Source organism: Diadema setosum, chromosome 18 (genome assembly GCF_964275005.1).
Source record: "Diadema setosum chromosome 18, eeDiaSeto1, whole genome shotgun sequence".
In the NCBI taxonomy this organism is placed as follows: domain Eukaryota; kingdom Metazoa; phylum Echinodermata; class Echinoidea; order Diadematoida; family Diadematidae; genus Diadema; species Diadema setosum.
In genome coordinates this window covers 31,406,173-31,423,830 of record NC_092702.1, presented here as the reverse complement: position 1 = coordinate 31,423,830, position 17,658 = coordinate 31,406,173, and the positions used below count along the sequence as shown (strand labels likewise).

The window sequence follows — 17,658 nt, the reverse complement described above, 5'->3', positions numbered from 1 at the left end:
ATTTTCATGCCAGTTTCTAGTTGTGCGAAATGCGCAGACATTTCAACACCGCGAAAATTTCCACTTTTAATACAGTACTTTTACTCACACAAAAACACAGCTATAAAGCAACATAATATTCACAAAGCAGGAATTGCTGTCACAATCATATGGATGGATGCATAAAGGCATATACCTTTCTGAGGTACCTTTCTGGTCAGGAAAGGTTGTGTTTATAACAGAATACATTTAAGAAATAGATAGGTAAATGGATAAATGGAAAAATGAATAAATAATCCAATAGTTGAATAAACAAGTAAAAAAAACAAAAACAAAAAACAAAACAAAAAAACACAGCAAACATAATGAACACATATATTATATTCCAACCTAAAAAACATAAAAGCAGGTTCAAACAACCCACGACAATTATCTAATGTATATAAAGTATGCCCTTGAGTATTCAGCTGACAGAATAAATGCTTAGATGGAAATGCTTAGACGCAGTTTACTTCCCTGCTCTTAAAGTATTTGCACGTAATCATTAAAAAAAAAAAACACCTTATCATTGGCCTATATGTTTCCATGGTGACAATTTGATACACAAGTGCATCACAATAGCAGCACACTGCTGCTTCACTCCAGATACTGTGAAGCAGAACTTCCACTCGTGCACATCTATTCTCCATGGCATCTTGTTTTAATCCTACACATTGTATGCACAGTAGAAGCTTCTGGCATGCAGAATATTGGGAGTATGTTAAGGCCGTGTCACACCTTTCCGTGCAAGCTAACCGGGCTTGTTGCGAGGAGGGATTTTCCGCACGCAGGAAAATTTTCCGCGGGCGGACAAGAATGTTTGCGAGTTTCGCACCTGTTTCTTACCTACTAGACACTACTACTTACCTTCTACTTGCGTGTATTCCGTGTGACCTGCGTGAGAGCTCTGAAACCTATCCGTTTTCTGTTACGAGCGACTTACAGGTATACTAAGATGTACCTGCGTTGGGGTTGCCTGCGAGGTGCTGCTGGTAAGGGTCTCATACTGGTGTTCTGCGTGTACCTCTGCGAGCGTACCCCCATGACTCACTCAGAACAAGTTTTGAGCATGCTCAAGGCCTTGTCACACCACATCTGGGGAAGTTTTGCGGTTTGACTTGCGGGGAAACGAATTTGCTACCCGGAGCTCTCCGTAGTTGGTCCGCACCTGACAGCACCTAGCGCGTATCTCGCCTGTAGTTGCCCGAAGGTACGCACGCAAGTCCGATTTAACCGCAACCAAGTTTTGAGCATGACCAAAATTTTCCGGGTGAGTCGCGGGAATGCCCGGAGAGGTCCACGCAGTACGCCAGTAGGAGGCCCTTAGCGGCAGCACCTCGCAGGCAACTCCCACGTAGGTACTTCGCAGTCCCGTATGCAGCCAAGATAATGACATTCTGTGGGACTTCAGCCATTCCTTCAAAAGGAATTCCTTCACTGAGTTGACAGCCCCCAGGCGACTGGGACAAAGGTCACACAGTATACTCGCAAGTAGAATTTAAGTAGAACGCGTCCAGCAAGTAAGACACATGCACTGACTCGCTCAAATCCTTGTCCGCCCTCAAGAATGCCCGGTATGCTGGAAAATCCCTACACTCAACAAGCCCGCGTAACATGCCAGGAAAGGTGTGACAGGGCCTAAACATAGTTGCGGGTAAAAAGATTTCCGTGCGCACCTCCGGGCAACTACGGATGAGATACGTGCTAGGTATTGTCATGTGCGGGTCATCTGCGGGGACCTCCGGGTAGTAAAAATTGTTCTTCGCAAGTCGTACGCAAGGCTTGCCCTGAAAGGTGTGACACGGCCTTTACTACAGGCTTTCACACTTACAAAAAGATGTCTCACTAAGCATGTCTCCAACCAATCAAGTATTCTTTTAAAGCCTACATCCTAACCTAATTCAAATTTCTCCTTTACAAGTTTCTTTAGTCTCATTTGGCCAGATGTGGTCCTGAGTTGATTTCCTGTTAGAGCTTGCTCCATTCTCAGGTGTGAATGAGGCAATCTGGATGGTTTGACCTTTGAAATGTGATTGAGAAGATGGAGCGTAGCTTGACCTTAAATTTACTTCCCCTATAGTGTCTGCATCCACACTTCCATACTCTTGCAAGTAAAGAAAACTTAAAGAGCTGTGTGTTCAAATGGCAAGTCATAGAGTTACGCTGTCCAAAACATTGATTATGGATGGAAAGACGGACAAACGAACAGACAATCTGAAAACATAATACCTTTGGCATTTCATGGTGGAGGCATAAAAACTTGTTGATACTAAACTGACACAGCCTGGATTATTCTAAACTGCTTGTGCAACACCCAGAATAAACCACATGAAATTAATCCAATGAAAAACATTCTGTAACGTGTTGCAGCCATTGCATAGAATGTTGTTTGCAGTCTGTGGTCAGTTGGATGAGACACATTTCTGTGCATCTGAACATTTTTTTTCTTCTTTTTCAAGAAAGCATTGCAGCCTAGTCCTTTTGTACGTGTGAAGCCCCTCGTTGTGTAATTCAGCAATACCAGGGGAAGGAGGATTAGGGGAAAACCTTCTCTTCACACCCGCTCACAGGAAGCAATATGAGTATGAAGAGTGGATGACCCGAGCGACTACTTCACCCCTTGACTTCTGGTGATGACTTGCACCCTCTGGAGACTCCCACCCTCGGCAAATGGGGTAACACGGAAAAAACAACAACAAACAAACAACTAGGCCTATATGCCTTATTCCCTTGTTTGTATCTTGATATCAAACATGTTTGCGTTCAAATCTAATAAGTCAAATGTCAATGAGTCAATTCCCTTCTCCCCTACACAAGCAGCTAAATAATTGCATCCAAGAAATGGTATCATTACAAGAGGCCATTTATCAGCCCAGTTCCTTCTTCACACTTCATAGTGACGACATGGACTGCAAAAGAGTCAAACCTACCATTAAGTGGGCATAAGAGAATGAATAAAATATAGCAGGGTCTCAGTGATCTTGTTTACTTTCCTGTTTTGTTCATCTGCACCTGATCCAGCATTCAAATTACCCCGCTGAAGACTATTTGGGAGGACACTCTGGCAGGTGTCTATGGGAAATGTGTGTTAAATGAAAATCATCTCATCCTTCATAGGTTTGAGGGAGGGTATAATATTAGTTGAGGTGAGAATTAAGCTTATAACTTTTTGCAAAGATACTTAGAAATCACATTAAAAAGCATACAATTCTAAGAGGAATTCAAAGTTTATTCGATGAAATCAGCTTTAAAATGGCCGAGATCTACCTAAAACAGAGTGAAACAAAGCGATCCAAATAAAAGGTGGTCCCACCTTTCATTAAAGGATCCCTTTGAAAAGTTGGAAACCTGAAGCTGGCTACCTCAACCAAAACTATACCATCCTTTTAACATTTTAGGGACCTATGGGTAAATTATGAATGCATGAAATACAGTGCTTTCTCTCACCAGCAGCACCTTTATAAATACTGCTTCAGGTCACGGTTATACGTAATAATCCCTACGAGTGACTTCATTTCAAGTATGACCAGCTACTTATAGGCAGAAGGAAATTAATCCTGTGTCAAGTGTAGTCGTTTGCCTCAAAATGCTCTAAATGATGTATGATCTGAGCTAAGTGCTGAGTGCAGACAGCCACTGTACGTGTACATACAAGGAACACAGGTATGTTACATCTTGTAGTATATATCTCCCCTAAATTTTTAAAGGGTAGGGGTGACAGACACTGGCACCTAGAAGGTGAAAATATCATACACATTGTGTACCTGGTACAAAATTTAGTGAATCTGATTGCCACAAGTCAGTCTAGAGACAAGTTCTAGAATATCAAACGTGACTTTCTACATATAATGACAGCTGCCTTCCCTTCAGAGATAGGAAATAAAAGGAAGCCAATTTGACATGAAATATGCAAAGAAATTGAGAGCCACGTGCTCTTGGACATGTGAAAGATGTCCACAGTGGCACGATTTCAAAAGGCAGCTTATAAGCCATCGTTAACACAAGCCTCCAGTGACATGTATTGTATCTTTGGCCTTTTCTATTTCTGGGACATGTCAGGGGAGACACTCACTCCGATACTCAGGTCTAAGTAATGAAAGAAAAGAAAAAAAAAAGATAAAGAAGATACAAAACTGGTGCTAGTGCACGTTTCCGTTTCCAGCAATTCTCCCAATATTGCTCAGTTGCCATGGTAATATACTGGACATTAATTAGCAGAAGAGGAATGGCGTGGATATTTTGTGCCAATTCTCATTAGAGTGTTACAACCGTTCAATAATCTATGACAATTGGCCATCCGGTTTCTGGTAGTAGAGTGCCCCAGTTAAAATTTATCTGGTGCATGGTACAAGCTCTCTCCTGAAAGTGGGGTATGAAATGCTAACAGATCTTGAAACCAATATCTACGATCAACACAGGGTGCGCTTATGAACTCTTTTTCTCGGCAGAAACAGGTTTTCCAAACGGCTTTCAGGGAATTTTTACGAGATGATAAACGCAAAGCTGTTTTGATCATGGGGTTCGGAAAGCCTTTTTGAAAGCCGTGAGTTTGAAAATGAAGATGTTATTACCCTTAAACAATGGTAGCCTGCATTGGCAAAGCATTCTGATAGTAGGGAGCTTTAGATTTTCGCAACGGGGACATTCAAAGGAAAAAAACGTGTTCTGAGCATGCATCAAGTTGATCTAAAAATAGCTCGCATCGTCCTAGTTTTTCACTACGCGTTCTGGGCTATTTTTATGTCCGCTCAATTCAGAGCTACTTGATGCACCGATCATATGGGGGCGCCATTTTATTTTTCATACATTGCATCCAAGGGTAATCTTAAGCTACTTTTCAACATGACACAGGGGGAGAGGAGAACATCCAGCGCAAGCGTCGTCTCAAACGTCCGTGCAGCAAATTTTAAGCTTCCTAATTCTAGACAAAGCACACAGGGAAGGAAGACACTAACACCTAAAATGCACACTTGGGTCTGAACTCATCACATGAAAACATGCCATGATGAAACTCTCTACAGCAGGACCCTGTTGCATAAAAGTTGGTATAAGACGTAAGTCAGCAAATTGAACATAAGTCTCATGATACTCAATCCTGATTGGCTACTACCTGACTCGTGTTTGATTTTCTGACTTACGTCTGATTGCACCTTTTTATGCAACAGGGCCAGACTCGACGAACAGGCTACTTACAGTGCTAAATCTGGATTATCTCCAGTTTGATGTCATTCATCCGTTATTCATAAATAAACAAATTGAATTTCACACTGTCTGCACACAGCCACAAGTCCATTGTAACTTACAATGGTTCCACTCAATGACATTAAAGGGCAAGTCTACAACCTCATACTTTGCTTCTTGGTATAAAAGCAGAAAATTTTGAAAAGTACATCAGTGAATGCCTGAGAAAACTCATACACATAACACAACCATCATGTAAATTGTAGAAGTTTAAAGGGTAAGGCAAATTTGCAACTCTGTATGATACTGCTTATAAGCAGCTCTTCACTTGTTTTGACTAAACAAAATATCACTATTTTTCATTTTTCTCAAATATTTGGGCAGAGACAGATATCTGCTGAGGAGGACACATATCATTCTAATCATATACCAAGAATGGGTCTAAAGAAATTTTTTCTAAAACCCCCCCCCCAAAAAAAAAACCCAAAAACCCACTTTTCTCGAGAGAAAAATGGAAATTGTTGATGATTTGTGTACAAACAGAATGCACAGATGCTCCACACCTAAATCACATAGAGTTGCCAATTTGTCTCACTCTCTGAATTTTTAAAGTTCATAACTTTTTTCTTTAAATGTTTCTGATTTTATAATTTCACTGCTCAGGTTTACTTCTCTGACTTTTCTGTTTTCATAAAAAGCATCATAATACCAGGCTGGACTTTCCCCTTTAAATGCAAATCTGTTTTGGAACAGGATGCAGACACAACAAATGGAAAAAGGGAAGCCACTGAAATGGCTAAGGGCTCCACAGAAAAAAAAAACAAAAAAACTTTTGGCTGTTGTGGTTGTTGTTGTAAAGACCACAGTGCTGACAAAGTATCCCTGAAAGGACAGTGACTCTTGTCCGATCTCCTGGAAACCTGCTCCGCCATGCACAACCATGCTGCTTACCTTGTCAGGTGCAGATTGCGTGGGAACTAATAATCTGCCACCACTGGAGGGTGCAGAAACTGAAGATGTGTATAGAAACTGACATCTGTATCATGCTATGACAGATTAATACACCCTTTCATTAGCCATATCAATAACAGGCTTTTCATTCGGCAATTTGGGCGCCAAACAACTGGAACCGGTTGTTTCAAGGTGAAAGAGAAGCCCTTGAAGTGAAAAATCCCTCGTGGCGGTCACAGACATTGGTCTGAGTAAGCAGACATATGAATGAAATCAAAGTGGCTAAACTTGCTGGAAGGTACAAAACAGTAGATATGAATCAAAACTTGCACGTTCTCTTTTGCAAAATTGCTACAGCTGCTGAAACTCTATCAAATACCTTGTCTGGCAGTACTGACCACAAGTGCAAGAAATATTTTGTGACAAAACAGAATGGTCAATCACAACTCCCAGTTTAAAATCAGTACAAATCACAAATGCTTAATATTTCATTTTGTTCCGGGAATTATCTGTAGACCAATCTTGTGCCACAACCAATATGAATGAGATCCTTAATGTTTGGAAATTATCCAGAAACAAGAGGGCTGTAGAAACCAGACCTCCTGGGCAAAGCTGGGTCTCCCTGACACTTTTCCATTCCAATATTTTGATTCGTGGCTAATGTCTATTACTTATCTTGGAACTACGCATTTGCTTGTGCAGTGCATAATTTTCTACCAAGACCTCTAATACAGAATACAACTAAGATTGGCATATTACGTTGTAGCTCAAAGAACTCCATCATATCTACACTGGGTTGATCATGATACTGCTATGTTAAAACACTAACCCTAACCTTATTAAAGCCTAAAATAAGGCCTACAGAATACTTTTCTCCATGGCTCCCTGAAACTCAAATAATTATGATGATTCTTGACAAGCACCACCGAGTGCTCTCCACTTCAAGCGAACTGGATCGTATCCCATGAGCACTCTCCAGGAAGTAACATTCAATCTGCCATCGTCTTTGACAGACAAACTTGCTACTTCACCGATGCACAGTGTCTCCTTGTGGCCCTGTGGACTCATAAGAGGCGGCCCACAGAGTTACTATAGCGCACACAGCAGTGGATAGAGTAAAAATTCTATAATGTTCAAGTCAGCCTTCAAATCGTAAAACAAACAAAAAGATTGGTATGTGTCTATAAAAATCAGACATTAGCTATGAGACTCTAAAACTCTGACATACTTTCACATCAATAGTGATAATAGTCACAATCACATTTAATGCAAATTACATTAAGTAATGATGTCACTGGTCTGACAAGTCTACAACTGAATTACGCATTGACAGTTACTAAATTATACATTTTTTTTTTCAAAGTAAAGCAAAAGGACAACTTTTAGGGTGGAGGGATTTTGCAATTGCTTATTCATTACCCAAGAATGAGAACTGTGATATCATTTTAGTGCAGAACAACAGGCTAGTCATGATGTGGTTGCACTATCATCTCATCTTGAGGAAATATACAGTAACACCACAAGTTTTCATGTGCATGACACTTACGTGAATTTTGCGGGGAGCCAAGATTCACAAGAGTAAAATGCATGCCAAAGTCATTGTCTACATAATGCACTCACTGCTACAGGCAATTCACAAAAGCTCCATGCCGCGAAAAAGCCATTGGTTTCATTTCACGAGAAGTTTCATGCCACGAAAATTTCTGGTTTTATAGTATGCACAATTGTGGCTGATATCACTGGTTTCACTTGTGCAACGGAAAAGTTAATGTTTTACTGTTATTTTGCATCTGATTTTGACAAAAGAGTTTCCAGTTTCCACTTCACTTTATGGCATTTGTCAAATGAGTGGAGTTTAATTTTGTGGGACTCTGCAGAGGAGGAAGTGTCGTGAGGTCGATTTCAGTAAGAAATCAGATATTTTGTTGACAACACACAGCTTATGGCTCCCAGTAGTTTTTTTTTTTCCATCTATATCATTGAACTGTTGCAAAGCACTTTGTTTCCTATATACAAACTTCATTCAGGAGTCCTACAAAATCCAACATAGCAAGAAAGCAGAACTTGACATGACATGGGGGGGGGGGGGAAGAAATGTTTTCATGGATGTCACAATATCAAATACATCTGTGGCACTGATCACATGTCTGGCACTTACCCCTTCCTCTCCCCCCCCCCCCCTCCACCGCCCCCTCCTCCTCCCCCTTCTCTCATATCACAATACATGATGAGATTGCCATACCTTGCCTCTCATTAGGCAACAAATCAAGTCACTGCAAAAAAGCCACAAAACATTTGGGGAACGCAAAATGCAAATTGGAGGTTTCACTTCTGCATCGATTCCGCCGATTGTATGTGCGTGCTGAATGATGCTCTTTTCCCCCTACCCTGGAAATTGCATGCGAACCTGAAAGAACAATTTCCTCTTCCAACGTCAAGCTTCCAGAAAATCATTTGACACATTTTGAACAGGGATACAAAAAGCTCGCTCCAAAGGAGTCGGAGCTGGACCTGGTCAAGCGATTTCTGGAAAGAGACTTAGGGGCTAAAAGCTTCATTGGGCGAATTGAATTTCCACGCTCACATCAAACATGTGCGCCAGTCCAGCTGCGAATGACTGGAATTCAGATTAAGGTGGAAAAATCTCCCAGACACAGATTATGATGCTGAACATCCCCTTCGGCAGAAGAAACTTCCAACTTTTGCAGCAACTTACGGGCGTTTGTAACGTGATAGCGTCTGCGGGAGAGGAGATTTACAGAGCTATCAAACTGTGCATCAAATTGGCAATGCTAACGGTACCCATCAGCGCCTTCCCCCTTTTTCCCTGGCAGCCCTACACCACAGTCTTGTCGAGTATTTACCTCTCGCTGAAGCCAACATGGCAGCTGTATCATCCACATCTCGAAGAGGCAGGTCAGACCCACTCAGGTTGATGACGAAGTCCCAAGCTCCCATCCGGCACAGCTCTTCAAAGCCCTACAGAGCGAGGAGACACAAAAAAGGAGAGAAAAAAAAACAGTAGAAGTAAAAAGTTGGAAAGCACTTAACCTGAAGAAGGCAACATCGACAGTGCTCAGCAACCGCACACTAACTGTAGTTTTACTCCAGACAAGATGGTTCCTGTCATTTTGTTGTTGGAGTACATGAGGGTGTTATGTCCCAGTGGTCTCTTTGGGCCTTACCAAAGAAACAATCAGAAAAGAAACAACAGTAAATCCAAGTCAGCTGCAATTATGCCCTGGCGTCTTCATTTCTTGTCTTTAGTTGTGCCTAAAGGATTTTTTTTTTCACTGTCATAAGTTTGTTTTCAGTGAATGTAATAGCTCACACTTTGGTCAGAAAATGCAAGGCGTAGCTGTGATACAAATGAAAAGAAACTCTTTCAGGATATTGAAATCCTGGCGGATCTGTAAAAACATTAATGTTAATGGTATCAGCAGAATTACAGTGATCTTGTAAAGAAAATGTAAAATTAGTGACTGGTCATATAAAAACGATACAGTACATTACAATACGATATCAGGAGATACAAAGCAAAACAAAACAAAACAGTGGGGAGCATCTATGCCAATCAGATCAGGAAATGATTCAGCCAACTGATGAGGGGCATGTTTCAGAAAGACGTATGAAATTATTCCAAGTTGCAGGAACTGCAGGCAGCTCCCATGGCGACGGTTTATATGCTCACAGTTGATAGGTAGTTTCCTGACGGCTGGCCTTAGCACGATCCACATCTTCGGTACTGTAACTATAAACTTTATATGACTTGCAACCCCAGGAGATTTATTTTGAGGTGTCCTGAAGGAAGCCATAGAATATGACAAGTTAACTCTCAAATGGTCACAACTTTCTTGATATTCTCTAGCATGATATGTATAGATATATTTCTTTCTTTTTTTTTTTTTTGGGGGGGGGGGGAGAAGGGGGTGCCTACAATTTGAATGCACATCACACTTTCAGAGCAACTCAATACTCATCCTGGGAAAATCTAAAATATCCCGATACTTAATCATTTCATTGCACGTAAAGAGTCACAGTGTCAGGCTGTAATGATTATCTTGCGGTCTGTATCTCTCACAGTTCATTTCTATTGCAAGGGACTTTAAGAAATCAATAGGACTTAAGAGGCATAATTTACCATTTGCAGATGAAACAAAAACCCAGCTTTAGTGCTTCAAAATAGTTCTGAAACAACCAATGTAAAGATTTGAATGAGTATAATTAATGTTAAGCATTGTTAAATATACAGAATGTGAACAATAGTTATAATAAAAATGTTTCTAGACTACACTGTCTACAGTTATGGTTTATTGAGAAAAATAGAGATATCTGTTTATATTTTAGGCTTTATTGCAAATTTATACATGGTAGGATGTTTTGTGATACAACTGATCTACACATATTCATCAAATGTGATATCTCGAACATTTTTTAAATGACTGCTCCAAATGGTAAACTATACCTTTAATCGCTGTTTCAGTTTCTGTAAGCTGAGATGCTGATCATTATAAATGCAAGGATGCTTTATATCTTTATCTGACAGCAACTGCAAGCAGTATAGCAATTGAGAAAACATTCACAGAGCTCTGCACAACATTTACTCTTTTGAGATTTAAATATTCAAAATTTACAGCTAAAATGTCATAGAAGAGATGGATCAGGCGGGCTCCTGGAATGATACAACTTGTTGGTGCACCAATGCACTGCTGATGTTTGTCGTTAACTTGTATCATAAGCGAAATCCTTCATTTTGCCGGGTTTTATACAGAACAATGTTTCATTTTCACATTTGCATCTCCACAGGGACCAATATAAAACAATCCTTTCTAATACACAGGGATGATACTGAGGTTTGTTGGAAAAAAAAATCAGAAATCAAAATTTTCAGGTGATTTTGATACATGTAAAAACCAAAATGTGTACAGACTTGAGAAAAAAAAAATCTGAAATCAGATTTAAATCTACAGAATATCATGCCTGAATACACCTTGCAATACCTAATCCGATGACCTTACCACCTTCCTGTTAATTACTGTTTCAGGACAAGTTTTGAGAGAACCACTCAAAAACCTGTTACATACACAGGTTCATCTGATTTTACAGCCATCTCCAAAAGGTCTTTCATGATGTAAAACACATGACAATCATCTCTGAAAAGGGTTTAATGATGCATTAAATCTGTGACCACTTTTTGCACAAAATTTGATTACTGAGTAATTAGGCCCGTTCACACACAAGGGAAAAAGTGCGATTTAAAAATCGATTTTCTTATCGCGATCAAAATTTCGAAATTTTTTCCAGTGTGGACAGAAAAATCTCACTAATTACCGCGATCCTTATCGCGATCCAACTCGCACTATTAATGCGATTTTTCAGAATAATCGCGATTATTTTGCCAAGCGTCGTGTGTGTGAGCGCGATCGAGATTCGGAAATCGGTATTTTTAATCCCATCGTTCGTAGCGCGTGCGAAACTCTATTGGGACTGCGGGCGGGGTCAGTCTTCGGTCATGCAAGTTTCGCGCATGCGCAGTTTGGCCACTGATCGTTCTTTCCTTGCTGTGAAGTGCGATTTTTCCCTGTGTATGAACGGTCGAAAAGAAAATCGAAATTTGGATCGCGATTGAAATTTCGATTTTCGTTGTTTGTGAACTGGCCTATTGTGCCTAAATGTTGTGAACTGTACACAAGAAATTTGTTGCGCTAATTATCTTGTCCAGTGACTGTTTCAAATTGACTTTTGACTACATGGTCACACACCAGTATTTGTTGCTAAATTAGCACTGACAATTGGTCCGTCAAATTCAATACACGTGGATAACTGCATCATTTGCTTAAAGGTCCTGTTTACCTTTGGGAGCAGTGATTTTAAAAATGTTCAAGATATCACATTTGATGCATATGAGTAGGTCTGTTGTACCACATAAAAGCCTACCATATAAATTTAGTACAATAAAGCCTAAAATATAGGGAGGTATCAGTATTTTTCTTAATAAACTGTAACTGTAGATGGTTTAGTCTGAAAACATTCTTATTATAACTACTGTTCACATTTTGTATATCTAACAATACTTAACATCGATCTTACTGATTCAAATTTTTACAGTGGTTGTTTCTATCCCTAACTCACATTTTAGAACTATTTTAAAGCACTAATGCTGGGTTTTTGTTTCATCTGCAAATGGTTAATTATTCCTTTAAAAAAAAGGACAATATTACACTGTTGGTGGTCTGCACTTAACATTGACAAAGAAGGAGATGAGGACTGTACTTAAAAACAATTTTTCTCAAAGTATTTGTCACATAAAATATGCTGGGTATAGAACTGAACAACAGCTATCCCCCAAATACCGAAAGGGTCCTCAATATGAATAATAAAAAGAGAAATTGTGTAAAAACAGGGAATCCCTTTAATAATGCAGCTCCATGACATTTGGATAAGGATGTCTTGATGTAGGATACATGTATATCCCACAAGCAGGCAGAAGGAGAGCTGTATATTTGGCATGTTGCTTTCCTGAGCATGCCTACTCCTGCAGTGATAGGACTCATCTTAGTTAACAATCATCTGTGGGGAAGCACAGTTTGATCACGCTCCAAGCCGGTTGCCGGGGCAACACAAGATGAGTTGTCATCAGAGATTTGGACTTGCAGACAGAGCAGGAAAGGCGAACTTGGAGAGTACAATCTTCTCTACTGTCTCGGGCTGAATTTCTTGAAATACGTGCATGAAATTCCTTCCTCGAGACCATGGAGGAGCCTACAAGCACAAGATGTGAAAATCACCCATGTGGGACTAGTACATCACAATTACCCAAAGCTGGCATCCCCGGAGTAGGCCAGACATGTTTGATTGGGCGGTATACGCGATTTGGATCACGCAAATAAACAGCAGCCATGCCTTCGTCAAGTACCCGCAAATTTTTTTTTTTTTTTTTTACGGGATGCATCTGGTCATGCTCGCTAATAAATGTGGCTCTCCCCGACGACGACGGGAGTTTAGGATGCCGCGTGGGCAAGGCAATGTCAGCATCGGAATGCGAGTCTCAGCAAGCTAAATGACAGGCTGGAAAATATCCCCATAGATATATGTACATCCTTCGTGATTCCATAAATATTCTAGATGTCATCACAACTCAGTAAGCACTAAATTCTGATTGATTGATGGATAGTTTTATTTCCAGCCATTTCAAGCTACACCTTTGATAGATAATTCAAAGAAAAAAAAAAAGAGAAAAACCCAAAGGGCTTTGGACTACACGCTTCTCCGGAAGGAGGGCGGGCTTGGCAAGTTAAAGCGATTCAAAGAGATCAGAGGGGAAAAAATGGACACTGCTTTGAGAAATTGAGATTAACAAACATAACATATCTCAAACAGTGGCCTATTTTCCAACATCTTCAAAATTATAACAAAAATATCTATTGCAATTGTGACAAGATTTAATTACAATTAAGACAAAACATTACTGAAAGTAGAATGAATCAGCAAAGAGATCAAACAGCAATTCTGGCGTCGCATAGAAAAATAAAATATATTTTGAAATAAAGTAATAGGGAAAGAAGAAACATTAGTGCTATGTCTCCTCTAGTCAGTAATGCACGGCTGAAGTGCTTGCTACTGTATGAGATGTAATTGTTTTCTTCTCTAGGCCAGTGAGAAAACCTGCAAAACGAAACCTATGAAGCTGCCAGGACTAGGGCTAACAATCAGACTTTGCTCTGAGGCCAGACTAGTGCTGACTAGGTCCACCAACTGATTCAAGCACCATGCCTCAGGACTACACAATGAGAAGACTCATAGCACCTCTACGAACCTCAGTGCACTTCAATATTATCATTTGCACCTTCACCCGTTGAGGACGGACTGATTTTGCTACAGCATGCATTTCCCATAGACACCTGCCCAAGTACACTCGGGACTCGTCCTCAATGGGTTAAAGTTGTCTCAACCTCATTGCCCACCTCCTCCCCCCACACCCTGCAAAAATGCATCGAGACAAAGTACATACATTATGTACAACGTAGACAGACATTCACTCACAACCAAACTCACCAGTTTATATATAAGAAAAAAAAAAAAATTCACAATGACAGCAGCCGATCGAGGGAAGCAAAATTACAGGAAACTAAGTTCCAATGATTCACACAAATTTGATGATACACAATAATAATGAGAGTGGTACACAACAGGAAAGTATGTGAACCCTCTTCGCATCAACTACATTCAGATATCACTGACATCTCATGTGTTGTAGGTACATGTAGCAATGGAAGCGTTAAATGGGTCTCAAAAATTAGTGACACAAAATTGAAATGGGTGAAACGACTAGAAGTGCCAAGTCACGTCCAGAGTAATGGAGTTCCAGCAAACATGGCAAGGCAGGAAATTCTGAATATTGTGGGTCTAGCAGGCACGTTCTCTGAAGCGTCCTGACTAACTTAGGCTTTCAAGTGCATTTATCTAAAAAGTTTCTGAGGCAGAAGCACAGTCCTAAACATGTTTGAGCCTTTTTCGGGCAATAGATAGATGCAACCATGTTATTCAAATGTGTTTAGAAATGCCGATTTAAAACACCATTCAAATGTGTTTAGAAATGCCGATTTGAAACACCATTCAAATGTGTTTAGAAATGCCGATTTGACACACCATTCAAATGTGTTTAGAAATGCCGATTTGACACACCATTCAAATGTGTTTAGAAATGCCGATTTGAAACACCATTCAAATGTGTTTAGAAATGCCGATTTGACACACCATTCAAAGGATGATTTAAAACGCGTTTGAGACCAAGATTGCCTTTCCGCAAGTAAATTTTTTAAACACAATGCCATTTTGAAACGTGTTTCTCCCAGCTGCCAAGGTCAACTTCTAGCCTACTGTGCACGCCATTGGTTACAAAAAAGTTTGCGCCTCAGTTGACCTCTACTACCCAGCACGAATGGCGCAAAGCAGCTCCGTGCAGTGACAATACTCATATCGCAGTGACAACACTCAACTCTTCATTGATGTTTGATAACTATAACCATTGATACACTTGTCACCCAGAGAATAGCGTTTTAAACCACAATCGTAACTGCTATTTGAAAACACATTTTGAAACGTGATTATCTCTCTCTAGTTAAACGCAGCCTTCATGTGATGACCCAAGGCAGCATCTTTAAACTTGCACATGCCACATACAGCCACACAGAAAAGAAGAAAGATGCAAAACAAACTTCCAACTCAGATTTGAAACACAAGATGACGTTATAGGAAAAGACGCTTGCAAACATCCAAACATCAGGCAATGAAGCGATCCAACATGTGAATTAAAAGATGCAGTTTTTGTTTCTTACAGAACATCTTATATTGCACTTGTATTACTCCTATTCAGAACTCCAAGAAAGTTCATTATGAGAACAGTAATGTTATACAGTTGCTTGTATAACAAGGTAAAAATTCTTATTTTCAAACTGCTTTTGGGCACTTGGGCAAATTGTAGTTTTGTCACAAAAGTTGAAGCCTCTGGATGAAAAATGAGAGAATCCCGTCCCCCCCCCCCCCCAACCAATAAGATAAAGGAAAACTTGTGCTCTTCTTTTATGACCGATTAAAAACAAAGAAATCAATAGGCCTATATTGCAGACATTGCCAATACAAAACCACATTGTGCCTTTAAGGCAAGAGGACTGACTGACTAAACATGTTTTGATGTGGATGCACATACATGTCATTCAATGGGTGCCTCCCACTTCAGCCCTTGGTAAGTTTGCCAGGGCTCCAAAGCCTCACATTTTGTTTCTCTCACAAGGTTTAGACTTGCGCAGGGGCCATTCACCTTGCCTTTTAGAAAATGTGACATAAGATAATTTGTGACTGATGTTATATCAGAGAGAGTTGTGGGGCAAATTACTGAGCCACAAGCCCTCTGAAACACTGACACATGTCGTAGGCTGCTGCAGTGCAAGTTTTCAAAATTTACCTGAAGTCTGCTGAGACATTTTTGCATTGAGACTGCTCACTGCAGAAAAGACAAAAAAAGTGATGGTTGTCAAGTGACTTCTACTTGAAGTTAGGATTCCTCCCCTCTGGCAAACATGAAGGCGCAGCTAGCCACCAATGATATTGCTGCATCATAGCCATGTCCGCATTAAGCAGACTTTCGAGCTATTTGTGCATGTGCACATTATGTTGACAAAAACTTGCAATGCGATGTAATCCAAAGTTCTTTCAATGTTGTGACATACTATCAATAAAAACCACATAATGTTGTTATATTTTCTAATGACAATGGGCTTTCAATGGCTTTCTGGAGTCAAACCAGCAAACTGCATTAAGGTAATGAGTTTTCCACAAAATTTCCCCTAATTTCCATGAATTTCCCAATCAGAAATGCACTGAATGGGTAAAACATTTCCGTCTATTCTAATGAAACACCTCAACACATGAGGGTAATCGATTAAATTACAGTTGCATTATACTCTGACCGACATACTAACAGTAACTGCTATAAGTCATATGATTTCCTTTAAATGGGAAGAATCATGGGGTGAAAAACCAGAATTCCAGCAGATAATCAGGCTATTTGAATGAACAGTTGATCTACAGACCCTGCATATCACACCTGCCTTTACTGCTTGCCATTGAGCAGCATGTGACAGCAATGGTATCTCATGGTAGTGGGCTTCAGCGGATTTTAGGTAAAACATAGTCTCCATATGCCTGTAGAAACTGTCAATTTTTGCTCTAAAACAGACATTCATGTAGGCCTATATGCAGAAAGAATGTGTGAAATAATGCCATGATGACAGGATTTCAGTTGAGTAGCAACAAAAATGTGAAATATTAGCCAAAAAGCTACATCAACAGCATTGCAATTTCAGAACATATCCAATTATGGTCGTTATGTAATGTTTTATATTATATACCTCATATATAGAATCCTCTCATCTGATTGGTTAAAAGCGGAGTCATGAAAATAGCTGTGCCCCATTTTTGATTTACTGTGCCCGGCACCGGGGCACAGTAAATCAACTGTAACCCTATAAATAGGTTTGGAGACAGTCGCGACCCTGTACACATAGTTCGCTCATATGTACGCACCAATGATACGACCGCCGCGCATTCGATCAGCATGCTGTAAAAGAGACTAGCGGTCACTGTGCCCTGTAAATACGTTTGGAGACAGTCGCAACCCCGTACACAGATGATCACTCATGTACGCACCAATGATACGACCGCCGCGCTAACGATCAGCATTGATTACGAGTGCTGTAAAAGAGACTAGAATCAGCAATCTATATTTTCGGTATCTATATTTTGGAATCTATATTTTCGGTATATAAAACAAATAATGATTGCTTGATATTCGGGGCACAGTTAAAATTATGTAGGCCCTCGGTGATGTGAAAACCATAACCATGCCCTCAGCTTCGCTTCGGGCATAGTTACGGTTTTCACATCATCTTGGGCCCATAATTTTAACTGTGCCCCTCATAGCAGTCATTATTTGTATAATAAATTATT

General features: G+C 40.1%; 1 protein-coding gene across 1 annotated transcript in view; it reads right to left on the bottom strand.

Moving 5' to 3' along the window:
• The window catches only part of LOC140241702 (uncharacterized), a 134,269-nt gene that overhangs the window by 62,481 nt on the left and 54,130 nt on the right, over positions 1–17,658 (bottom strand). The window contains exon 6 of the mRNA XM_072321448.1: positions 9,015–9,129. Within this exon, the coding sequence (XP_072177549.1) occupies positions 9,015–9,129 (115 nt within the window). The remainder of the gene's footprint in view (positions 1–9,014; positions 9,130–17,658) is intronic.